General features: G+C 35.4%; 1 protein-coding gene across 1 annotated transcript in view; it reads right to left on the reverse strand.

Moving 5' to 3' along the window:
- Window positions 1–27,914, reverse strand: part of LOC306853895 (serine/threonine-protein kinase NLK-like) — a 74,400-nt gene that overhangs the window by 44,598 nt on the left and 1,888 nt on the right. Inside the window, exons 2-3 of the mRNA XM_079391580.1 lie at window positions 2,516–2,645; window positions 2,232–2,287 (exon numbers count right to left, since the gene is read on the reverse strand). Of these exons, the coding sequence (XP_079247706.1) occupies window positions 2,232–2,287; window positions 2,516–2,645 (186 nt within the window). The remainder of the gene's footprint in view (window positions 1–2,231; window positions 2,288–2,515; window positions 2,646–27,914) is intronic.

Consider the following 27,914-nt stretch of genomic DNA (forward strand, 5'->3'; position numbering starts at 1 on the left):
ACCAGGCCCAGATGGTGTGTCACCAGCCTGCCTAAAAACCTGTGCTGATCAGCTGGCCCCCATCTTCACACAGATCTTCAACAGATCACTGGAGCTGTGCGAAGTCCCCTCATGCTTCAAACGCTCCACCATCATCCCCGCCCCAAAGAAACCCAAAATTACTGGACTTAATGACTACAGACCTGTGGCTCTAACATCTGTGGCCATGAAATCGTTTGAAAGACTGGTTTTGGCTTATCTGAAGGACATCACTGGACCCTTACTGGACCCCCTGCAGTTTGCCTACAGAGCAAACAGGTCTGTGGATGATGCAGTCAACATGGGACTGCACTTCATCCTGCAACATTTGGACAGACCAGGGACTTATGTGAGGATCCTGTTTGTGGACTTCAGCTCCACTTTTAACACCATCATCACGGAAACCCTTCAAAATAAACTAACCCAGCTCTCCGTCCCCACCTCCGTCTGCCAGTGGATCAACAGCTTCCTGACAGACAGACAGCAGCTAGTAAAGCTTGGTAAATTCACATCCAGCACTCGTACCATCAGCACTGGAGCTCCTCAGGGCTGCGTTCTCTCCCCACTGCTCTTCTCCCTCTACACCATCGATTACACATCTAAAGACCCCTCTGTCAAGCTCCTGAAGTTTTCAGACGACACCACACTGATCGGCCTCATCCAGGACGGTGACGAGACTGCTTACAGACAGCAGGTTAAGGAGATGGCTGTATGGTGCAGTCTTAACAACCTGGAGCTTAACACGCTCAAAACTGTGAAGATGATAGTGGACTTCAGGAGAAACCCCCCTGCTCTCCCCCCACTCACCATCATGAACAGCACTGTGACTGCATTGGAGTCATTCAGATTCCGGGGCACCACCATCTCCCAGGACCTGAAGTGGGATATTCACATAGACTCCATTGTCAGAAAGGCCCAGCAGAGGTTGTACTTTCTTCGCCAGCTGAGGAAGTTCAACCTGCCACAGGAGCTGCTGAAACAGTTCTACTCCGCCATCATTGAATCCATCCTCTGCACTTCTATAACTGTCTGGTTCAGCTCAGCTACCAAATCTGACCTCAGAAGACTACAGAGGGTAGTCCCGACTGCTGAGCGAATCATTGGTACAACCCTCCCCACTCTCCAAGAACTGTACTCATCCAGAGTGAGCAAAAAGGCTGGTAAAATCACTCTGGACCCCTCACACCCAACACACTCCCTCTTTGAACTGTTACCGTCTGGTCGACGCTACAGAGCTCTGTGCACCAGAACGAGCAGACACAGGAACAGTTTCTTCCCTCAGGCAATCCATCTCATGAACACTCAACAATAAACGTGGAACACACAACTACAATACACTATCCATTCACCACACTCACTAATTTTATTTCTATTTTCTCATTTCTAATTTGCACATACTTGACCTGTACATACATAGTTGTTTATATTATATATTGTGTTTTTATTGCTTTGTACATTGCCTATTTGGTTATTTGTTGTTATTCTTTTATCATCTGTGTCCTGTCCTGTTGCTGTCTTTCTGTTGCACTGTGGAGCTTCTGTCACTACAACAAATTCCTTGTATGTGTAAAAAAAATAAAGCTCATTCTGATTCTGAATAGTTCCACACCTGTTTTCTGTTCCTCCCTGATTACGTTTAGCATTTAAAGTCTGTGTTCTCCCCTGGTTCTTTGTCTGTTAATTGTTTCATTGATGTGTTTTGCTACCCCTCGCTCCTGGATTACTTCTGTTCCTTGTTTGAAATTTCATTAAAAGACTCTATTTGGATTCTTCTTCTTCGTCATGCGCTTTACTAGCACTACACGTAACAGTTTCAGAGTGAATCACGGCATTGTGTTCTTTTATACGCGAGCAGCTCATGAGCTGGTGTTTTAGTATCTCAGTATCTTTTCAGTATAATAATCAGAACATTTTTTGGTCAAATTGTATAGACCTAAAAAAAAGTACAGCTAACCTGTAGCTTTAAAAATGAATTATAAAAAAAATCTTTAATTTTAAAATCAAATGTGCAAATTTGTGATGGTCAGTCGTTAGATGTTCTTGAAGATTCTCTTTAGATTATTCTCACATTGTGGATTTCAGACCATCAATCTGGTTATCGGCCAGAAATAATTATCAAATTGGCCTTAATGTTTCTTTTTGATAAATTTGTTTTTGGATCAAAATCACTTCGTTTGACAGCACCTGGTAGATTAGCTTTCTGTTTAGGATACATTTCCTCAAAGTAGTCGATGTGTGGAGGCTGCAGAATATCCAGAGCTGACAGCACCTGTGGAGAAACAAAGACAGAGCGCCAGAGGTCAGCTTTGACGCCAGAGAATGTGGGCACTGACACCAGCCTTCATATGACATTTGTTTCCCAGGCACCAGCAGCCCAGGGACAACAAGAGCTAGCCAGGCTCCCGCTAATGGCACCATGGGGACGGCACGTAGATAGCGAGAGTTAGGTAACACTAACTGATTAAGAAAAAACAGTAGGGGATGGTGGGAAGCTCACATTGTCGTGCTTGAAGAAACAAAGCATCTTCAGCTCACGGAAAACCCTCTTGCAGGAGACGAGGTTTTGGAAGACATTGGGCATCTTTTTGAGGGCCACGCGTTTGCCGTCTCTGGGGTCTGTCACTGACCTGAGGAGAAAAGATGAAAAAAAAGCCATTAGGCAGGGCGATATACCAATAAATGTCTACATTCATACCAAAAAATATCTATATACATTGGCATTCAAAAGATTGCTGTGTATATTTATTATGTATAAATACATACACATACAGTATATATTTAAAAATTATTTACATGCATTTACATGTATATATGTATATTCATATAATTTATATTATATATAAATATATTTAAAATATAAACATAAAAATTTTTCTTAAATATATACATGCAAGCGTGTGTATTTACATATACACATAATAAATGTACACAGTACACACACATATATTATGTAAACAAAATTTTTTATTTTGGATGCGATTAATCGTTTGACAGCACTGTGATGGGAAAGCTGAATTTTTAGCAGCTATTACTGTACCACATGATCCTTCAGAAATAATTTCTTATTCCTACCATTGTTGAAACATTTGCTTTGTAATATTTTTGGATTCTATGATGAATAGAAAGTTCAAAAATACAACATATATTTAAAAGAAAGAGCTTTTTTAACATTATAAAATGTCTATACTGTCACTTTGTATTGACTTAATGCATCCTTACACAATATATGATTAATTTATTGTTTAAAAAATGTTACAATTTAAAAGAAACTTGCAAAATTAGTCTCATGACGTGGAAACTTGATGATCAAATAAAAAGTGCATTAAAATAAATGACTTTCATACTTTCCAAATACATTGTGAATATTTGTTATACAGGCCAGAACTAATCTGCAATTTAATTATATATTTTGATGAATTTGACACAAAAAGAAGAAGAGAAGAGCAAGCGAGAGATGATTTGTTGATAAAAAGGCAAGCGCTGAAGGGCCCTCAGTAACGGCCTTGAATGCTGCCGGTTTGTGAACATCTTTTGTCGTCACTGTGCTATGAGCAGCTCGATATGACCTTACTGAGAGATGCCAATTGGTATAAGTGCCTCTCCTTCTTCCCTGAACAGTAACACATTTTCCACAGCAATATTAAACACATTACACAAATGTAGCTATCATTTCCTGAGCATAGTGTGTCATTTCAGCTCGCCACTGTGCAACGCTATACCTGTTTGCCTGTTCATTTTTATGTATTGACTATATATGAAAAGACATTTTCACTCTTGAATTGATAACATCCATGATTATAAAATGGAGCTTGCGTGTATTTATGCAAAGTATAAAGTGCACAATAAGTCTCAAACCAATACACAGACGAGTCGTATATAATGTATGTATAAGATTTTCACAACATGGAATGCTTTAGCTGTTTTTGTCGCATTATAATGGTCTCAAATGTGACTGGTAACCCTCAGAGGTGTGATCAATGCAAGTAGGTCCCTGTACACCTCACCTAAAACTGAATGGAACATTCAGACTTAAAAACAGTTCATGCTCACGCAAATACACACACACGCACACACACACACACACACACACACACACGTTTGTTTTTGTGAATTATGGGGACATTCCTTTGGCGTAATAGTTTTTATTACTGTACAAACCATATTTTCTATCGCCCTACACCAACCCTACACCTAAACCTATCCCTTACAGGAAACTTTTTAAAACAGGAAATGTTTCTTTTATTTGATAACATTAAAAAAAAAAAAAACAGCAATATTGTGAAACATTTTAAAAATTGTAAACTAATGTTTTAATATTAATAATATTGAAGCCATTACATTAGTCTTCAGTGTCACGTGATCCTTCAGAAATCATTCTAATATTCTGATTTGCTGCTCAAGAACATTCTTATTTTTCTTATTTTCAAATGTTGAACATATTGATATTTTTGAAACATGACTTTATTTCTCAGGATTGTTTGAGAAATACGTTCTAAAGAACAGCATTTATTTGAAATATAAATCTTTTGTAACAAAATATCTTTGCTGTTACTTTTGATCAACTTAATGCATCCTTAGAGAATACAGCACTCATTTCTTAAAAAAGCTTATGAACAGTATGTTATAATTACACAGAGTACTTGATGTTTACTGGAGCAATGTATGTGGCAGGAAAGTAAGACAAAGTGGAACAGAGCAGTGACAGATATTTATATATATACTGTATATTAGTTATTAACATTGATAATGAATGATTAACAGAGAAAAAGCTCTATTGGATCGGCACCATGACACACAAAAACTCTCGCACACACACGCCTGGTCACGGCATGTGATTCACAAGCTGGATTAGACAACACCATGAGGGAGAGGGGGAGGAGAGACAGAAAGAGAGAGAGAGAGAGATGTTTCTTTGATAAAAAGGCAGTCGCTACAGCACTGCCATCTCTCTTCAGTATCAAAACAAAAGCTACAGCAGGAAATGAAGATACATTTCTAGGAAAATAGAGCAATAAAGAAAGACAGATATACGCACTAAATGAAAATGTGACAGACAACAAAATAGATTTGCACAGGAAGTTATCCAGGGATAACAAGGATGGAGTTTATTTTCTCACATCCCAACCAGCCTGTCACAGCAACAGCGACTCGACCAATGGTGTGGCTTTAGGGGCGGGACTATCTATGTGTTTGAAAACAATCAGTTTTGATGCTAGTGGCAACACTTCTAATTTAATGTTTTGCATTTAAGAATTAACTATTAATCATATTTGTGATGATGCTAGTTAGTTCCGTTATCTTTCTAAGCTTAGTTCACAGACATACACGAGAGAGTTGTCTAATTGAACTCATTAAAGCTTTGTCGGCAGCCTTGCCTCAAAATCCCTCCCTCTCCACCGTTTCCAGGTGCCAGAAAAACAACGACAACACATAGCCTATTCAAAGATGAAACCCTTTCTGAAAGCAAAAAAGATTATCTGAGTACTTCAAACATGGCTTTTCTCTCTCTAAGAGCATATGAACTTGTCCTCAGAAACAAAAATGGCTCTTTTGCTTGATGTTCCAAAAATCCATGTAGAGGTTGATTTAAGGTCAAGCTGACTACAAGAGGACAAACCCTTTGGGACTAAAGAGTAGTTATATCAATCTGGAAGTACAAAACGGCTCTCTCTCACAATGTTTTCTGCTGTCAGTGCTGGGCTTTTAAAGCAGCCAATCAAGTTCAAAATAATTCAGCGTTTAAATCATCTTTTGAGATTGTTGTGTTCGGTTTCATTTTGTTGTGCGCCGTATAGATGTTTCTGAATGCACAAATTAGCCATGCAATGCAGTTAGCGTGCACTTAACATGTCTTTCAGTCAGTAAGTTAAGCCTTTGGGTGAACCTTATGTAATGTAATTAATTTTCATGTACAAAGACTTTGCTTTGTTTTCACCTTTGCATAAATTATGGCATACAGCGATTGGCAATAAATAATGAGAGGTAGTTTAAGAGCTCCTCGTAGAAGATATATCATTATCACTTTATTATAACTATTCATATGAAAATATTATCAATAATAAAATCCATTAAATTTCTATAATATTTAAAGAACATTATTTAAAAAATACTTAATATGTAAGGGTTTACATACATAACATATACTGTACATTACATAAACATATATATATATATATATATAAATAATTTCCCAGCATTTTAGAAAGGAGTATATATATATATATATATAATATATATTCGTACATGATTTGTTAATCATCATTATTTATTAATAATTTTTATTATTATTTATTAAATCAACATGGAAATCTTTTATATCATTAGAAAATCTTATAATAACATATGTTTTGAATAAATGCTTTTCACGTCTTCAGAGAATCCTGAAAAGATCCCAGATTCCACAAAAGTATTCAGCAGCACAACCGCTTTCAACATAATAATAATAATAATAATAATAATAATCAATTCAGCTTTGCCATGACAATGTATGATTTTACATATATTAAAATCAATTATTTTAAATTGTAATAATATTTCACAATATTACTGTTTTACTAATAAATGCAGTTTTGTGAGCATAAGAGATTTTTCAAAACATAAAAAAAAAAAAACATATTAACCCCAAACTTTTAAACGGACGTGTAAATAAAAATGTGTCTAATCTTTGATTTCCCAACTCTTTTCTACAAGCTCAAAGGCTCGGTCACTGACTTTCTCATCAAATCTGCCAGTTTATATCAACCTTGTTACAGCCCTAATGCTAGAACCATTCATGGTACAATGTACTTTTGAACAAAGGTATCTTTCACCACATTCATTGACACACATAATAACATGCCATCTCACTTTACTGTGTAATTATACAATTATGCTGTTTAGTGGAGATAAGAACTTGCAGAGCTGGTCTAGGAAACATAGAAGAACCTCTCAAGTGCAAAGCTCAAACTCAAGGTGAAATCTGCAAGTGAAAATCCATAAGACAAAAAACCCCCAGATCATCTCATGAATACTACAAGAGCCGAATCCACTTTGCGTAGCAGAGACTCGCTCCTTGAAGGTTTGTTCTAGTCTCAAAGGCTATTGATTCTGCTTGGCTAACACATGCAGATCTGTATCGCAGACAGATTGCCAAGTTTTGTATCAATATAATACCAGTTAGTGGATACAACAATGTGCTGATGAAAATCTGCCCCAAACCAGGAGAACGTGAGCCATGTAAGAAGTGGGTAATTCCTGCTGAAGTGTACCTCGTGATAAAAAATCCTCTCTCTGGTGGAGTGTTTTCTTTGGGTTGGGCGTTCTGAACTGTGTGAAACCTATAGAGATCAGCCTGGAACTGTCCTCTAAGTGTTTGGTAAATTGCACAGTGCTTTGAAAGTATAAAAGCTCTCGCTGTAAACTGCAAACAGACTCGGAGTCTATACTGCAACTAAAATTGCTCACAAAACAACTCTTCAGAAAAATAATGCTGTATGTTCTGTGCATTCAAAACGGCACTTCAGACTTCCTAATAACAGTTTACAGAAGTCAACTACTGTAAAGAACTCATTTCAAAGGCATTTCAGGCCACAAACAATGCAGCACTGAAGTTGAAGTTCTATGTAGGCTGTAAATCCATGTAGGCTGAAGTCAGCCATGGATCTTAAACCGTCCCTCAGAATGAACAGAATGAAGATGAGATGATTCTAATGGGGTTGAATTAATAATGGATACCAAAATTTTGGTTTTGGTAAGATCTCAGCATCTGGTATTGTGGTATCAATACTAAAACAAAACCTTGGTCAACAGAAATGAACAGTCTCTGGTGACTGTGGTATTAGAGCTAATTAGGACTAAAAAAGATCAATACACACAATTCACAATTTCTTTTGTTTTGCTGATTACAAACACACATGCATATAATACACACATATAAATATGTAAATAAATAAAATATTAAATATACAATAGCAACCAAAATGTACATGAAAACGGATAAATTATTTATTTAAAACTAACAAACTAATTAAAAAAATATAGCAAAAAAAATAAAAACATTGAAATATGTATCTAGCTACTATCCAAAGTTTGAGGTCAATACATTTTTTTTAAAGAAATTAATTCATTTATTCAGCACGGATGTATTAAACTATTCAAAAATTCCAAATAAATGCTGTTTTTATGGTTGTTTGTTATTTTTATTCATCAAAGAATCCTGAAAAATATTACAATTCCCACAAAATTATTAGGCAGCAGTAACTGTTTTCTCCATTGATAATAATAATGGTTCTTTAGCAACAAATCAACATATTAAAATGATTTCTGAAGGATCACATGACACTAATAACGAGTAATGATGCTGAAAATTCAGCTTTGTCCTCACAGGAATATATTACATTTATAAGCATATTAAAATAGAAAACACTTATTTAAAATTATAATGATATTTCACAATACTACTGGTTTTACTGTATTTTATCAAATAACTGTAGCCTTTAAGTCATCATAAAATACTTCCAAAATCTTACCAACCCCAAACTTTGGAATGGTAGGAATGTATATTGCCACACACACACACACACACACACACACACACACAATATTTCATACTTGTTGAGCAACAAAATGAAAGTTAAAATGTCATATTAGCAATACAAAATGATTTATCGGATCAATTAATGAACTTTCACTTCAAATGAAAACCAAATGTTTAAGAGGAGTTAAGTTAAAACACATTGTGACCATTCAGTCAGCTGGTCTGAAATTCTCTCCGATCACCGATCCTATGACTTTCTTACCGTTGAGGCCTGAGATCTAAAAGCAGGCAGGGATAAAACACATTCACTTGACAATTAACTGCTTACTTAACTGCATTAATACTTAATGGCTTCTCGCATGTTGAAAGATGACAGACGCTGTTTCAAGTGCACACACTCAGGAAATCACAGCCTGAACACTTCATGGGTAACATTTTGATGAGGAACCAGACATTGTTGATTTATGATACACTGCCTTTTTTTGCAGTCGCAGAGGAAAAGCGCTAAGAGAATCTGGCTTTTTCATTGCGAGCCCTGGGAGGATATAGTGATTGTAGGGTTTTTGGCAGTGCCACATAGCTCTCCGTCCCCAGCCACTTTGATTTTCCTAATTAATCTACAGAGCCCGGCCTCTTTTCCAGCCCTCTGCACAGATTCTTCCCCCCCAACCTCAAATAACACACGGCGTCTGATTCGCTGATGTACACTTCCTGTCAGGGGGGGTGATGAGGGGAGCGAAGGGCCAGAGTTAAAATCAGCACGTCAGTCAGGGTTTGCGTCAGGGTCGTTATGCACGTTGACTGTTTAATACGCCGGTCCCTTGAGGTGGATGGGGTCTGAAGGTTGTGTTTGAATTAGCCTAGCAGGGATTAGCATATGCCTGCATAATGAATCAAAAAGGCAGCAGCACATCGTGTCAGACGATCTGAAGTCCCTGCACGATTCATGTGACACACTTCCACCAGCGCTCAGAACAAGGAGCCAGTGTGAAAACTTCACCTTCCTCACACTGCAGCAAAACAACTAAACTAGAGGTAAAACGTCCTTTTAGCTCCAAATGTGAGCAAATAAAGACCTGTATTGTCAAACTCCCATGGGGAAAACTGCAATATGATGAGAAATATAGTATATATTATGTGGGTATTTGACAAATAAAAATGTCCATAAATGCCTATTTTCAACTTCAAGATTTTAGAATACAAGTTTTTCTAAATGTTTGAACACATTTGATTGAATCAGTGTTTTTCATGATCTTAAAGGCTTGTTGATTTAAAGGCTTATGCTTATATTTTTATATTTCTATATTTTTTATATAAAAATAAATATAAATGACCAATTAGGGACTTAATTACCAATTAAGTAATTAAATAAAGTAAATATCCTTTTAATTTACATTATATATATATATATATATATATATACAGTATATACTGTATATGTATGTGTATATATATATATATATATTAGTAAAAAAGTAATAAATATTAAATATTAAAAAAATATAAGTAAAATAAAAAGTCAATAAAATGCCTTTACTTGATTACTTATTGATATACATTTTATATAAAAAGTAATATTTTTATAATACTCCATATAATTTATGATCTTAAAAGCCCTTTGATGTAAGCTCATATTTATTCATGTTTTGTTTATATTTCTATTCTATTTATCCATCTATCTATCTGTCTGTCTGCCTGTCTGTCTGTCACTGAAGCAAATACACACACATAGAAAGAATGATGAATAGAAATATACAAAAAAGTGCTTTTAAAATCATAAACCATATAGAATATTATAAAAGTAAATATTACGTTTTCATTTTATATCAAATCTATGTGGGACAGATAGTGGGACTAGGGATGTCTTGCAACCTTGTAAAATTATTAGATATACACGAAACTGCATGTCCAATAATCATACAATGAATTGAAAAACAGTTTAAAATAGCTTTAGATAAAGTGCGGCATGTCACATTGTCACTTGCTACCCAATTACACACAATCTGAATATCCCAACATCTTTATATAATGCCAGCCTTTCAAATGTCAGTTTGACTCTGAGAGAAAGAGAAACAGAATTGCTGCAGATCTGAATGAGCCGAGGACCCACACACAGATGTGTGATAACCAGATCGCACACACATCAGTGCATCTGTCCCACAATCCTCCACTATTTAAATAGGGGTTTTAGAATGCAGCTAGTGGCTTTGACAAATCGTTTACTGGCTGGCAGTAGATTTAGGTCAATGACCTAGTTATTTGGGAAATTAAAAGTGTTAGAGAGACATAATGATTTGAGCATGCCCAATAGAAAAGAGTGAGGGGAAAAAAGAACAGAAAAAAACAGACTCACTTTCTCAAATCTAATCTGCCCATAAATCAGATACAGAATATTAAAAAGAAGCGAGTCACATCAAAACAGAAATGAGAAGACGGGATTATTGAAGAGTTATTTATTTTCTCTCACATGCTTCTCAAACAAACTCAAATCAAATGTTCGAGAAATTAGTATAAATTATTTGCAGGTAAGAGTTTTCCAATCTAACTTCCTAATTTGCTTCATTTATGTTACTTTACAGTAGAGAAAGAGAAAGTATGACATGTTGCAGGCCGGATTCAAGCCTGCGTTTCTTACATGAGCACTACGGCTCAATGTGCCTGCAACATGTTGGCTAACCCCTAAAAATAGAAAAAACACCAAATCACAAAATCTATTCTCAGTACATTTACGCATTTCAGCCTCAAATTAACCGCAAAGCGACAAAATGTCAAGTGGGCTGGAGGAAGGATGTGTTCTGATTAACGCTGTCTATCTTGCTAGGAACTGGTGGCTTGCGATGCCATCAGTCTAGAGGCATTTTACATCTAAAATATGAGTCATTTAAAGCAGAAGCTTTCACCAACAGAGATTTGAAGTACTTTAGCCTTACTTGTAGTCCCCATCCCACTTCCACAGCTGTCTGTCTATGAAAAAAACTTCCTCATAATCAAGCATGGGGTACTGATATTATGTTTACAGTGAAGTACACTACAGTTTAAGTTAATCACAAAATAAATGCAATCAAATACATCCCACTACTTGTCTAAATACCAGTGCTTTGGTACAAAAAATGGGTGTTAAAATATTGGATCTGTGCATTAGGTGTAAATGCATCCTAATAAACCTGCCACTATATATTATGTTGTTAATACTAATCAAAACACAATATTGACCAGAAAACCAGAACACTGCTTATGGTTTTGGTAGGATAACTGTTAAAGGTTTAACAAGCCAATCGAACATGAACAAAGCTAGGCCTAAAGAAAAAAAAAGAAAGAAACTGCACAGCTAATTTTAATTACAGACCTGTTCACAGTCAACCGGAGCATCAAATCAGCAATGTATTATATCAAATAATCATGCAGTGGAGACTACAGCAATTATTTAGGTAGTTTTGGTCTACATTTGATTACTTTTGTTCTGTTTTATTTTCTTTTGCTGTTTTTTTTATTCCAGAATTTTACATGCCACTGCTATCAAACACCTGAAAAAAAAAACCTTAAAGCACTGTTCACTTGATTTGCATCTTTGTTCTACTGTTTGAATTATTTATTTATTTTAAATTGTGAACACTTTATGTTTACTTGAATAAATACCCGAGTAAGATTTTGCAGTGTTTACTTAATTGTGACGTAGCTACATGAAGTATACTTGTTAATAATAATAAAAAAAATAACAAAGTAAATAAGTGAATGTGCTTATAATTTCATATCAAACATATACATTTCTTCATGTCGGTATTTTAATGTATATTGATGTAAGTTTGTATTATATGCATGTGGCAGCTCTGGTTTCTCCAGGCCTCTGCATTACTGATGTGTTAGGCTGAGGTAGTGTAGTGCTTGCGTGACAGAAGCCTGTGGGGCAACGAGAAGCACCCACCCCTTAAAAAAACCCAGCCTCTGATCTTTAATCTGTTGTTCCAGAAGCCCGTTCAGCCAGTATAAAGAGAGATTGCACACAACTACAGAATGGTTTTACAGCTGTAAATATTACAGAAACAATCCTCCCTCCTTTATTGCTCAAATGAAAAAAGGAGGAATAGAAGAAAACATAAAAAAGGGAATAAATGAAAGAAGATAAATAGTTTGCAAATTGCAATCAGCTAAATTAAACCATATTAGACTGTGTACTTATTGACCCCAAAAAATAAAAAATACACCAAAGGGAAGCAGTGAAATTGTGAAGAAGAGGCTGAGGCTGTACACAATACAGAGGGTGATATTGCACAGTCTTGTCCAGTGCCAGTAATGCCTATAATGCTATTGCTTGCTGAGAATAATTCTCATTTCTCAGAGAAAAATAGTAAAAAAAAAATGCTTGTGAATCATTTTGGTTCTCTTGGAATATATTTTGAATTAGATTCCATTTAGCAGTGTTTTTAAATTATTAGTGCTTTGCTTTAGTTAACTTTAAGTGAACATTAGATGATGGCAAAGTAATCTAAACATGAAAATATGGGAAGCAATGCATGCATAATTCAAAGTCCAGAATTAATCAATATGTATATCCAATATTGTGCAATACTAATTTCCTGATGCAAAAAACCTATTCTACCAATATATTATGCATCCCTAATTGCATCACTAATATAACAATATTTAATGTTAAAACTGTAAAAGGAACAATATTATTGTTTCCTCCTCTGATTATTCTTCTGAAAATCCCAATTTGAAACTACTAACAAGCTGGATGAACACTAAATGAAAGCACAGAGACAGAACATACAAAACACACCCAGACAAACACACACACACACACACACACACACACACGACAGTGGCACTGTCAGAATCGATCAGAGGGAGATGGTGGAGGCCCAAGGGGAAGATGGCAGATAATGGATTATAGTGCAACTCTTTTGTGCTCCCTCCGGCTCGGCAGCTGAAAAACATAGGAGGACAATGGGAGGGCTCGGTGCCACTGGAAAATTTAGGGGAAGTATTCATTTAAGGGGGGGCATTAATAGTAAGGGAAACATGAAAGTGCTTCTCTAATCCATACTCGGTGTTATTTGTTTTGTTCCTTCCAACCAGAATCAAATATTTTATTTAATCTCTCTTCAATGCACCCCAGAGGATGAGAAAACAAAGCTTGTGTGGAGGGAGGCAGAGTGAGTGAGCATATGCACAGTGGCTCTCCGAGGACGTTAAATACAAAGTGCTACATGTGAGACTCTTTCTCTGCTCCCTGTAGAGTGACTGGTGCCGTTTTACGTAGAACAACTTAACCACCTTTCATTCAAGCTGTTAATACGCAATGGCTGAGATTATAGCATGTGCTGTATGCTACAGCACAACAAAATAGCAAAATATGAGTAGGAAATGAAGTTTTCCCATCATGCAATTTAGTTTGCTCACAAACCTTAGTCAGAATTTATGCAATATTTAGTTTCACATGAAAAGTGCACTCTGTTCACTATGTTGTTCTGTTGCGAGGCATAAACTGACAATTCTGACTTTTTTCCTCAGAATTGTGTGATAAACTCACAATTGCATGTTAGAAAATCCAGTTTTGGGGGGAGAAAGACTAATATTTTCTCAGAATTGTGAGTTTATATCTCACAATTGCGACTTTTTTCTCCAAATTTGTTTTTCTCCAACTCACAATTGTGAGTTTATGTCTCACAATGTTTAGAAAAAAAGTCAGAATTGCGCATTTGTATCATGCAATTACAAGAAAAAAAGTCACAATTGTGAGATAAAAAGTCACAATTATCTTTATTTTTTTATTTTTATTTTTTTATGGAAACGGGTTTTAATACTCCTCTCACCAAGACTGCATTAAAAAAAACAGTAAAGTAATATTGTGAAATATTCTCACAATATAAAAGTAAAAACTAAATAAATAATTTAAAAAATTTTAAAAAGTGTAATTTATTCCTGTGATGGCAAAGCTGATTTTTTTTACTCCAGTCTTCAGTGTTACATGATCCTTCAGATCATTATTCTAATATGCTGATTTGCTGCTCAAGAAACATTATCAATGTTGAAAACAGGTGTGTTCAATATTTTTGCGGAAATCATAATACTTTTCATGTTTCTTCGAAAAGATCATCTTTTATTTTAAATGTAACATTATAAATGTCTTTGTCACTTTTGATCTATTTAATAGATCCTTGCTGAATTAAAGTAGTATATGGTTTATATCATAGTTTTGAACGGTTTAGCTATACAAATACAATGCAATACAAAGCAATACAATGAAAATACCATTATAAAGACTTAAATAACTTATTTTTTTCCTGAAACAAAGCTGTCGTATGCTTAAAGAGACTAATGCACAAGTCAATTGTCATTTGAAGAGTGTTCATCCTTTTTTTAATGGAAGTAAAACAGCAGCGCGAACACCGTGCCATACATCTCCTTTAGTGTTCCACAAAAGAAAGTCAGATGGAATGATAAGAGAGAGTATATGAGAGAAGTATGATGACAGTTTTTCATTTTTAGGTGAATTATCACTTAAAACTGACTCATAAATGGTTTGTCATAATAATGGACTTATTATTCTATTTTTATCATCAGAACTGTTCTCCAGCATTCTAGACATTTCCTCCAGTCAGCCAGAAGCTTGAAACCTCCATGAGCCCATTAGTGGAACTAGACAGATTCTGAATTACAGGCCCCTCTGGCTATACTACATATACATTGAGTGTTCCTCTGTGTGTGTGTGTGTGTGTGTGTGTGTGTGTGTGTGCGCCGATGAACGTCCAAGGGGCCACGGTCAAGCTGCAGTAACCAGCGGCTTAGCTGTGGGACTCACATGCCTACGATGGGAGGGACACCAGCATGCCAGGCCTAGGGCAAGTCCTGTATGTGCCCCACCAGCCACACACTGCACACCACCCTGCCCCCAACCACCTCCCATCCTCCTGCCCCACACAACCCCTCAGGTAAACCCATTCAAATAGGATCAGAGAGACAAACATATGGCAGCCTAACAACAGCGGTAATTTGGAGAGGAATTTCAGGTTGAAAGAAGGTGGTGGGGGAGGCTAAGCACAAACTACACTACCGAGAAAAGTACAAGCTAGAGTATGATAGTCCCGTTTTGTTCATGTCACTTACAGTGTTAATTTAATTAAGATGCACCTTAAACAGACACATCTTGATTATATTGGATTTAAATAAAAATGAATGTTTACTTTAAGCTTTGCAAACATTTTTAAAATATTTAAAATCTATTTAAAATAGGCTACTTTTTACTATTACTAATTATAATAATAAATGAAATGAAATATAATATAAATAAAATATTTAATTAAAATGAAATGACAAAAAGGCATTATTATTATTAATAAGCAATACAATTTATATTATTATTATTATTTAACAATACAACAACAATAATAATAATAATAATAATAGTAACAAATTAAATACATAATTAAGTTACAATAAAAAGTTGTTAATAGTAATAATAATTATTATTAATAATAATAATAATAATGACAAAAGTGATACATTGTTAATAAAAATAAATGATAAATCATTTAATATCTAATTGCCAATAAGTTTTCAATAATTTGATTATTAAAAAATAATTCAATCATTATTTAAATGTATTTTTTAAATAATAATTATTATTATTATTTAGAATAACTGAGACTTGTCATAGCACTTGCATATTGCTCCTTTGTTGATTTTGATTGCTTCCATTGTCCTCATTTGTAAGTCTATCTATAATATTAAATAAATATTAATAATAGTAAATAATTATGTTGTGGCCTAATGGTTAGAGAGTTGGACTCGTAAACCAAAGGTTGCGGGTTCGAGTCTCAGGCGCCGGAGTATTGGCTGCCCACTGCTCTGAGTGTGTGTGTGTGTGTTCACTGCTGTGTGTGTGCACGTTGGATGGGTTAAATGTAGATCACAAATTCTGAGTATGGGTCACCATACTTGACCGTGTGTTACGATCATGTTAATAGTAAATTATTATTATTTGTTTAATAGTAGTAGTATTTACTTATATTAACAGAAGAAGAAGAAGAAGAAAAAAATGATGATTGTTGATATTGGTAAATACTACTACTACTACTACTAATAATAATAATAATATAAATAATAGTACATTAATAATTTGTAATAATATTTAACATGTAAAAATAATAATAATAATAATAATAATAATAATAATAATGTATGGTTTTTAATTATTATTATTATCATCATCATCAATAATAATAATACAGGATTCAAAATTCAAGATTTATAAATTCATATGTTTAATAATACATATTAATTATAAATCAGAACACAAATTATTGCAAAAGGTCTGGTGTGCAACTAAGCAGTAAACACACCATGGCTGTACCAAATTGCCAACAGAGCTTAGGAGAGAAAAGGGACAGCATACATGGACCAGCCACAGTCTGCAGTGCTGGAACATTTTAGTGCATCATGGGAAAAGGAGAGACAGGGAAAGCAAAGAGACTAAAAGATGAGTTATCATCGGAGGCTGATTGTGGCTTGTTTGGCTTTGAAACTGCATGGTTAATTTCCTCACGGAGGGCCCAAGCACTCGTTAGACCCAGTGCCAGCGAAAACTTGGGCTCAGCTACTAGATCTATCCAGGCTCTGTCTAGAGTGGGTATGTGTTTGCGTGTGAATGACGATGAAGGAGAATGTGTTGAACACTGATAACAGTGGCAGTGCGAGCACAGGGTTACGCCCCGAGGTGGAGCAGCTGGACACTTTAGCTCGCTCTCACTCTTTCATGCTCGCAACATCAGAGTCACTTAGTGAGACAAACACAGATCACATTTGTGAGACTTTAGCAGGACATAGTACAAGAACAGTCATAAACTGAGAAAACAGTATTTAACTGGGTTAGATCAGATGCCAACCTTGAAAGCAGAATAAAAATGAGGGTTCACAGTAGGATCTGGCTAAAACAAGCGCATACTTCTGTTCTTATATCCAAACCATGTAGCTGTGAAGGCCAACTGTTGGAAAAGCGGCCCAAAGGAACTATGAATAATGACTACACAGAACACTAGACTTTAACTGCTTAGTATTCTAGACAGGTTTCACAAAACTCAGACATATGGATGTGGTTAATGGGATGCAAAATTCACTTTACAAGTTGTTTGAATATAAATGTGTGTTGGAAGTGTGTGTACACTTCCATCCTATAATGATAAAAATCCACACAGTGTTTTTTTTTTTTTTAAATCCCTATTTTAAAATCCCCTTTCTCAAATCAGGCTGTTCGTCAATGACGTAGTTCTGCACAGACCACTACCACAAGAGTTGATTGACAAGTCTGTCTTGCCTTAGACCCGCACTGAGTGAGTTGAGTGAACTGTAAAGTCCGACCGCCATTGTGTCGACTCCGGTGCAGGGGAAGACAAGATGTCTCCGATGAAGCGATTGAGGTGTTTTGTTGTTGGATGTAATGAATATAGCAGTCGTCATTTACTCCTGACATCTGAGCCACTGAAGACACAGAGGATTAACGTTACTTTCATTTTTGAAAGGAATGCGATGATCCCCGATTTGCCTAAATGCGCCTATGTTTGCACGAATCATTCATAATCCAGCTTCACCTACAGAAGAAGTGAGTATAAGGATTTTTATGAATCTTTGCATACCGCCTTTCCTAATATATGTTAGTTAGCTAGTTTTGTGGCTGAAGTTTACAGTCTGCTCATCACTCCACGGAAGAGAGGGACGGGGTCAGCAGAGCTCATTAGCATTTAAAGCAAAATGGACTAGAATGGCTTGCTGAAAACAGAGCTGATTTTGACAGGTTAAAAAAAAGTTGTTTTTTTTACACTACCATTGAGAAATTAACCAAAGTATGTTATAGACTTTTCATTAAGACCCTAAAGAATCATATCAACTAGGGCTGCACGATCAATCACATGTGATTGTCATGCGCATCTCGTCAGTAAAGCCGGTTCTGTGATTAGTAGCAAATCTCCGTCACGTGCTTTCAGATGGAGCAGCATTTAATACACAGAGCCGTAGATCACTGACAACCGACAGAACACACACAGAACCGGCTTTACTGACGAGATGCACATGATCATCACATGCCATTTATCTTGCAGACATAATATCAACTTGTGGAAAATGGGGATCCGATGACCCATTTAAGGGTGGGTGATCTGACCAAAATCTTATATCACGATGTCAAAATCAGTTTTATGACAGTAATATTATATTACTGTTAAAAAAAGTTTGGGATCAGTAAGATTAAAAAAAAAAAAAAAAAAAATACATTTATTCAGCAAGGATACATTTTATTGATCAAAAGTGTTAGTAATGACTTTTATAGTGCTACAAAAGATTTCTATTTCAACTATTATCAAAAAATCGTGAAAAAAGGCATCACTGTTTCCACAAAAACATTAAGCAGCACAACTGTTTTCAACATTGATAATATTACAAAAAAAAACTAACGTAAAATACCAACCTCAAACTTACATAAAAAGGCAGACATTCAAATTCAACATTATTTTGTCTAAATAAATTACATTTATAGAAAAAAAAAAATCAAATCAATTGTTCTAAAAGCTTTAAATTCTGTGAATTTAGGCATCAAAATTATATTATTTTTGAATTTTTGATTGTAACATTAACACCAGTGTATTCACACAACCAAATTAAAAACATAATACTCAAACCAGCAAAAAAAAATTTTTTTTTTAAATAATTCTAATTTTAAATTCTGATTTAAAAATCCAACCCATAAACATACCTTGGCAACCATAACCAACAGAAACTGTTTATTTGTTTCTCTATCCTTATATGTAAATAACTTGAAACAGGCCAGGCTACTGACAGCTGCACGAATACTGTGGTACAAGTGGTCTAATAATACAGTGATGTGTGGAAGTGAAGTTAATTTAATTTTAGGAGATGAAGACTAACAAAAAAATCAGTCCAGATAACAACAATACTCTCAATCACCCTTTGAAGCCACTTAGGAAGGCCAAAACATGCTTTAGATAAATGGATGCTATTGTCTAGGGAGCTCTCCTATTGAGGATGGTTCCAGTAATTGCAGATAGCGCTGCCACTTCCTCCCGCATTCGCCAAGAACCAATCGTGCTCAGTCTAGCTAGGCGTAGTTTGAGAAAAACTGGAGAGAAAAACTCCTAATCAAACTGTATGCTGACAGGGCCAAAAACAGGGTGGTGTTTGTTGTGCTGAGGAAATGGGTGAAGAGATAATTACGCCAAAACAGCCACTACCACCCATCCATTTCTCAACTTCCTACAGTCCATCATCACTCCCAATCAGCAATCACACTTCCGGATATTCTCTCTGCTAGCAGGACTCCAGAGTAAGCGCGAGGATCACGAAATAATGTTGGTGATGCCCTGAGGACAGTCATGCTTGAGCAGCCCACTGCACACAGCGTGGGGGCATTCCTGGCCTCTCGCCACCACACTCAGAAAAGTGTTAAGGCAAACACTGACTGACTCAAGCCTGAGTCAAGCAACCGTTTGCCTGTGCTTCATGTCATGAGTCCACTTCAGGGCAGCAAGTTAAAGCTAGTTTACAGGTGAGAGCCTGTAACCTGAAACCTCACGGGGATGACCCTCATGTAAATCAACCACTGTTGCATTCAAACTGCCAAGTAAAGCCGGGCTCACACTGTGCGATTTTTTAAAAGTCCTTTAGGATTGTATATGTCAGACTGTACGAACATGTTGATCATGTCACACTATCGGACCTCAGTTGTCATTAATGTCAGACTGTACGACAGTCAAGACGAGTTAAAAACGGGTGCATGCAAGAAAACTTGTCTGGAGTTTTACATTATCAACCCATAGACGTCAAGTGACTGCAAACTGCATTGCACGCAGGACCGAAATGTTGGCTATCATGAAAAGTATATGAACGGCGGCAATACGTCGGTGTATTTAAGAAGAATAGTGTATGCAGCTCTACACACCCACATGAAAACAGCGGCGCAACCAGTGTTTATATAGAAAAGGCAACATATCAGATGAATTCCACGAGCGCTGGAGTTTATGGCTGATAGAATAATTCTCTAGCATTAATTCTGTTCATAGCTTGAAAACAGAGACAGTTTGACATTCATCGTAGGGGTAGTCACACTGCAGGACTGTGCGCCAAATCTTCTGGCACTGCCAGAATTTCAGCGGAGCAACAGCCATTTATCGGCTGATTTTAGCCTAGCATTATAGGAATCTTTTACGATTTTCAAAATGTGTCTCAGACGACCAAATTGTGGCAAAATAAATAAATAAATAAATAATTGCACAGTTTGTGCCGGTCTTAAGGCTGCATGATATGTGAAATAAAATCGATACCGGTATGGTTTAATGTGATAGTCAAATCGCAAATGCTGCAATTTAATGAAATAAATATATGTGCTGCCGGTTAAAGATTTAAGCATGGCACTGTGTTCATTTACATGCGTACAGCAGTGTTACTTTACTATCACTGAGATACTATTATAGTTTTTTATTTTTATTTTTAAGTTTTAGTAATTTTGTTGTGTTTTTGTCAATTTTTTTCATTTATGTCTATAAAATATACTATATAGACATAAAATCTATATAAAGGATATTTTATTCATTTTTATCTCAGTTTTAGTTTATTACTAAAAAGAAAATGAGAAATGATGCCTTGAAAACTAGCTGAAAATCTTTCATTTTTTTTACTTTATTTTTTATGTTTAACATTACATTTAGACATTGAAGTATACTATGTTTTTATATATCTTAATGTTTAAATAATGAACTGTAAATATTAGTATTGTAATTTTACAGTTATACTATTGAATACATTTTTTTTTTTTAAAGAAATACACATTTTTACTCATTTTTCAATTTACAATATTATAATTAAATGTTTTCTTATTTTGCTTAATTTTTTATATTAAAAATAATGTTGTTTTTTTGGAAAATCATAATTTATGGGTCAAAAGTTGAAAGAGATTTCTTTATAAATTCACTTTAGCCAGAATTAAGTGAAGGTTTAAAGTTAAAATGTTAAAATTTTTGCTTCACAAGGTGTTAATTGAAGGACTGTTGTCGTGTGAATTACTATCTGGATATCTGTGATGTTTTTATCAGCAGTTTGAACTCTAATTCTGACGGCACCCATTCACTGATGAGCAAGTGATGCAATGATGCAAAATTTCTCCAAATCTTTTCTGATGAAGAAATGCCAGAGGGTGAGTAAATGTTTAGCAAAATTTCATACTATTTTTATAAAACATTTTCTTTATGCAAAATGCTATTTTCATTTTTTTTTTTTCTTTTGAATTTGGGGTGAAATATGACTTTTCTTTGTGACATTCACTCAAACATCAAGGGAAAGAAAACAGATGTTGACTCATTCTCAGCAGTGCTGTCAAGTTGACTACATAAGTGCAGCCCAGAATAGGCTGAGAGAGGCAGGTGAGTGAAGGGTTAATGTACACACTCCTGCACGCTTTCACCCCCAACACTTCAAAGGTAAGTCATTTCTCTGCTCGGTCTCTGCATCTGCCAAACCCAGAGCCTCTTAAGAGCTGCTTTTGACTGTTGTGGTTAAAAAAAAACTAAAAAACTTGTTCTGTATGTGAGCCTTTCAAGTTCAGGGTATAAAAGCTCCAGGCCGCCAGCCATTATAATATGCCTAAACACACACACACACACACACACACAAAGCTGCAGCAAAACCACGGGATCAAAAGAGAAAGCTCAAATCTATTTGACAATCATGTAATGACTCTTTCAATTATGGGAATGATATTGACAAATGATCACATCTGACTAATTAAGACATTATTAGATTTCAGATAATAGATGATGAGAAAAAAAAAAAAAAATCAAAGATTTTCGGGTTCAGTCATGCTGTTCATCACACTGGGAAGAAACACACTCTGCATGACAAATCATATTTAATATTATAACGTTGTTTAAGCATGTTTGATCAGCGGCTAAATGACTTCATTTTCATTTCAGAGAGACAATCGAGGAGGATATGAGGTTCTTCTCCCAAAAAAGAAAACACATCAAACTTTAATCATTCACATTTCATTTAAATTTTACATTTACAATGGAGACGGGAATAAATGAGTTATTACATCAATAGCAGCTACCAGTAGTGCTCATTTTCTTGAAGCTCTCCCAAAACTTCTCATGTGCTTCAAGAAAACTCAGAGATCTTCAGAGATTTGGAGTCTATGCAAACTTAAAGTCATCATACATCTTTTAAAATTCAAGCCTTGATATTGTTTGAAAACTAGTAGACAAACTTAGTTTCACATACATCATCATTCTATAAAATTTTCTTTTTCTTTTGAAAGAAATGCAAGGACACATTATGTTAATGTTACAAAAGATTTCTGCTTGAAATAACTGCTGTTTTTAAACTACTCATCAAAAAAACATGTGGAAAAAAGGAATCACTGTTTCCACAAAAATATTAAGCAGCACAACTATTTTCTACATTGATAATAATAAGAAATGCTTACAAATCAGCATATTAGAATGATTTCTGAAGAATTGTGACTGAAGATTGAAGTAATGGCTGCTGTAAATTTATCATAGCCATTACAATAAGAAATTACTTTTCTAAATATACTCAAATAGAAAACAATTCAATCAATGCAATCAAACAGATGCAGGCTTGGTGTGCATAAGAGACTTCTTTAAAATTTTAAATGTGCTAGTAACTCACAAATCACACTTTTTCTGTTCCATTCATTCAAACTAAAGCACTTAGTCAACAAGCGTCATGTTAAATGATGCTAATCAACAAAACAGGATACAGACGTTTCACCAGTCTACAACTAGAAGAGACTCTGCATATTTTTGGTGCACCAATCTGCCAGACGAGATCTTAAGAACATCCCGCTTAAGTCAAGCTGTCTGTGACCACACTAACATTCCTCTTCAGACCAAACCGTGAGCGCAACAGACGCGGACTGATGCTTTAATGGCCAGCGAAGACAACATTCCTGTGCAGCACCATGCCTCTTCCCTGAGAGACAGGGGCCAAAGGGGGCATAGTTGAGAACTGCAGTTCAACCCATTGCTCCTTTAGCTATATCTGCACTAAATACTAGAAATTTGGCAAAACTACACATTTTGAAAACCCAATGACAAACATATAATAGCCTATTCCATAGGTCACATGAAACAAGAATGCATGTGTCTAGAATTTCATCTTTATCAGCACTGGCTCTAACAGCTCATGGATGGAGGCTGCATGTGTAAATACAAGTAAGTCATGAGGGCTGTGATTAAGATGGAGACAGAGATAATGTTATCTAGTAGGTCTCTGTTTTTGGATCTGGTTTGAGCAGCAGGAGGCCTGTGGGACGCAGGTTGAACAGGCCAAATCTGTTTTTATGATTTGTATTGTTAATATAAATATGAGCAAACTGTTGGCAACAGACTTGCTGTCTGTGTCACTCCACTCCCTAGTTCCCCGTGTTGTGAATTTGAGGACTAGCAAGGGCCTTGATTCACAAAACATTAAGACACGGACAACACAATTACCTGCAACATGACTGCAAGGTTATATATTAAATATAGCTAATCATACATTAAATACAGCAATAACATTGCTGCATTAAATGGCAGTATTCTTCATTGCTGTTTTTACGATGCAAAAGTGTTATTCAATATTAAAGGAATATGTTAAAAAACACAATTGCAGAATATAATTTTTAAAAATTAGCAAATGAAACAATGTATAATAATGTATAATGATAGTGCATAATATCAAAAAATAAATAAACTTCATTTTAATAAACTTAATAAATAATAATAATAATAAAATAAATTTCCCTATCATGCACATTACGAACAAAAACGTTTGTAAAGTCTGAAGAATAAAAATACACTTGTACTTGCAAAATTTTCAATTTGCTGTAACAGTTTTGATTGTGAGACAGGGTTATAATTGTTAACTAATAGTAAAACCGTGAAAAATGACTTGAAATAATCGTTAATTGAAATAAAACAAAAAAAAAAGGGCCATTTCTCTCATGTTTGGTTTAGGTTGAAGCACTAAAATAACAAACTAAAACAATAAAAAATATAACCCTATTAACATGAAATAAATACAAATGACAAACACAATAAAATTACCAAAAATGTAACTAAAATCCAAATAAAATTGAAAATAACTGATAATATGAATTATAAATAACTATAATAGTATATCAGTGACAGCAAAATAATTTGCAACGAGACAGCCCTAGACATGTCTGACTTCCTAGTGCGCTTACTTAAGAATTAGGGAGCAGGTTGAGAATAACACACAAATCTACTGTGGCGAAACATTTCAGTGTAAGTGCCTTCCTGTAGCTCAAATAGTAAGCATAACTCTAAAAATGCCAAGGTCACGATAGGTCACTGACAAAATGTCTACCTTGCAATGCAATGGAAGTTGCTTTGGCTAAAAGCATGTACCAGATACAAAAATATAAAACGTATGTAAATGTAAAAGTCATCAACGGTCAAGAAGTGACCACAGCTGCATCCTAAACCTGGCTTACAACGTCACATTAATAAGCCACGCAAAACATAATACAGGCCACACATGGAATTCCCAGAACCCACAAATGAGGCATCACCGTCAACTGAAGCCTTCTAAAATTACAGCGGTTTAGCATTTAGCGCTCCTGTTTCCCATAACTTTGTTCACATACTCTATGAGTCAATCTCAAACTACAAGCGTAAACACTACATGCAGGCCAATAGGTTTCAAAATAAACTTTTTGGCTGAGCACCAAGACAAAGACTTATGCCATTATGTCCTCCACATAAGTACTCCATGCTTTTAAAATCATACTAGTGACAATTTTGAGGGCAGTGTGAATGACAGATATGGGTTTTTCTCAGAAAGCATCAGACCCATCAGTTTGCACTTTGTTTCCTGCAAACTAGAATATGATCGAATAATGCTTTGCACACAGGGTCTCTTTAGCATAAACCATCAATAATATTCCATTTCATTTTGCTTTCATTTTCATTCTGAGGACAGGATGTAGTCCAAACCTGTTTGCAAATTCACTGCACAATGTGCTTACTTTAATAAAGCAATATTTCCAGCAATTAAGCAGATGCAAAATGATAATATAGATTATGTATAGTTTAAGTCAAAGATAATTAAAATCCAACGCCATCTGCATCAGAACCAAGTATGTGACACACACACACACACACACTTTGCTGCAGGGCCAAAGCCAATTTATCTAAACTTTTGCAGCTGCACGACTGAAAGGGCACTAACTAGGATGCACCATCCAAAAACAGCCTTCTATAGATAACAGGGACTAAACTTAATCTTTTCCTCTTTTTTAACTTTTCCTTTATGTTTTTGACCATAGATATCACACAAAAGCGCTAGCTGAATGATAAATGTCTGTTGTTAACATGTAATATGAAAATAAATGTGGTTATATTTGGTTATACTAGATTTGTATTTTATCTTATTTAATGATAATCATAATCGTTGCATTGTAACGGTCACATCCCATGAACTATGGCGTACAAACCGCACCTGGGACTAATTAAACTAAATAATGTTAAAGCCTTATTATTTTTACTGTTTATTTTCATCCAATTTCTTGAAGCACTTTGGGCAATGATAGGTGGGTAAATTTCCTCATCCTTACTTCCTGTGATGTATGGATACACTAACAATATTTAAAGAAATAGTTCACCAAGCACGAATATTCGGTAATTCACGAGTATTTTTCTTCAGAGAAGGAGAAATTTTGAAGAATGTATTGTTGACCATATATTGGTTGACCAATATGACCATATTTACTTTAAGTCTTCTCAAACCAAACAATAACTTTGTGACACAAACTGAAATTTAAGCCATTATGCATGGAAAGCCATGCTTTTGCATCATTTCCAAAGCACGACAGCTCCAGTTATTTGTTCATTGTGATTGTAAGGAAAAGCACAACCAGCACATTTCATCAAAATATCTTCTTTTGTATTCTAAAGAAGAAAGAAAGTCCTACTACATAAAGGTGAGTGCTGTAAATATAATGACGGAATTAACATTTTTGGGTGAACTGTCCTTTTAGTTAACCATGGATCTGTCCATGCACCCCCTTTCCAGAGGGTGCAAATTTTAAATGATTATTCCTCTATGGCCGTGCCTCTGGAGGACATCTATAAATATACCAGCAGCCAACAGTGCAGATTAAAAGCAGACAATGAGCAACAGGAAGCGATTTTGAGGAAAGGTCAGGCTAAGATTACATGGGCTGAGGTAGGCAGGGTGGCTGTTGGTGAAAGCTCCCCTAGGTTTGTGACCCCTCTGCATGCACCAGTTACAGGTGATTCCTTTGTGGATAAATGCACAGAGAACCTAAATATATGCTAGAATAATAATATGTCAGAGAATGAAAACTGTCCATTTAGTTTTTTTATAAATTTATTGCAAAGTCTATTGCGTTTAATACGTTGCTCTCCCAAGAAATTAACTCAGATTAACCTCTGAACAGAAGCCATGGCTAAAACTTCTACAAGGCAGGAGGGTGTGTGCTTAAAAGGATATTGCATTTCCTCTGAGTTACAAACTCATTCTGAGAACACAGACTCTCTCCTTCCTTTAAGCATTACACATATTACTCAACTTTTCATTTTTGATCTGAATTGTACGCCACTGGAGATGTAGCCTTGTGAACCACTTTTGTTGCGGCTGGAAAAACGTTTTAATAAGCAACCGACCATATATATCAAAGTTATTCACTGAGCACTTGATAATGTGACTGCATTATATTCAACCACACACTCAACCAAAAGTTCAATGTCTATAGGTTTAAACATGGAGTGGAGTAAACACCTGGGTTAGGAACTATTCTCAAGACACTCAAACTGACATGCACTAAATCTTGAGCATTTAAGTCTGAGCTTATCCCTTAAGCACAGCGATGTTCCCTTAGTGTACATCTTAAATTCTTTGTCAAAAGCTGTTCCTCGTTCCCCTTGAACTGTCACACAGAAATCTAAAAATACAGTACCTCTCCCTCCCAACAAGCCTGACAGTGAAACTCTTTAAAGGTGCACTCAGTAAGTTTTGGTTTAGGTTTAGTTTGTTCTTACTTGTAACAATGGGGAACTTTGATTGTTGTTACACTATTTGTCCACCTATTTGACGGAACACAAACACTTTGATCCATCACTTCTTTGCTGTTGTTGTTTGTAAAGCACTTTTTAAAGAAAACCAACACACTCTCATGGGAATCTGTTACTATTTTACAGTATTTTGCACAATCAGTTAGATTTGGGGGGGGGGGGGGGACTTCATGTTTTTTTGTTTCCATACAAAATCACATTTACAAAATTGTCATCTTGTAAAATACTTACTCTTTCATAACATTGCGTTGATTAACATT

This window comes from Barbus barbus, assembly GCF_936440315.1.
Source record: "Barbus barbus genome assembly, chromosome: 34".
In the NCBI taxonomy this organism is placed as follows: Eukaryota; Metazoa; Chordata; class Actinopteri; order Cypriniformes; family Cyprinidae; genus Barbus; species Barbus barbus.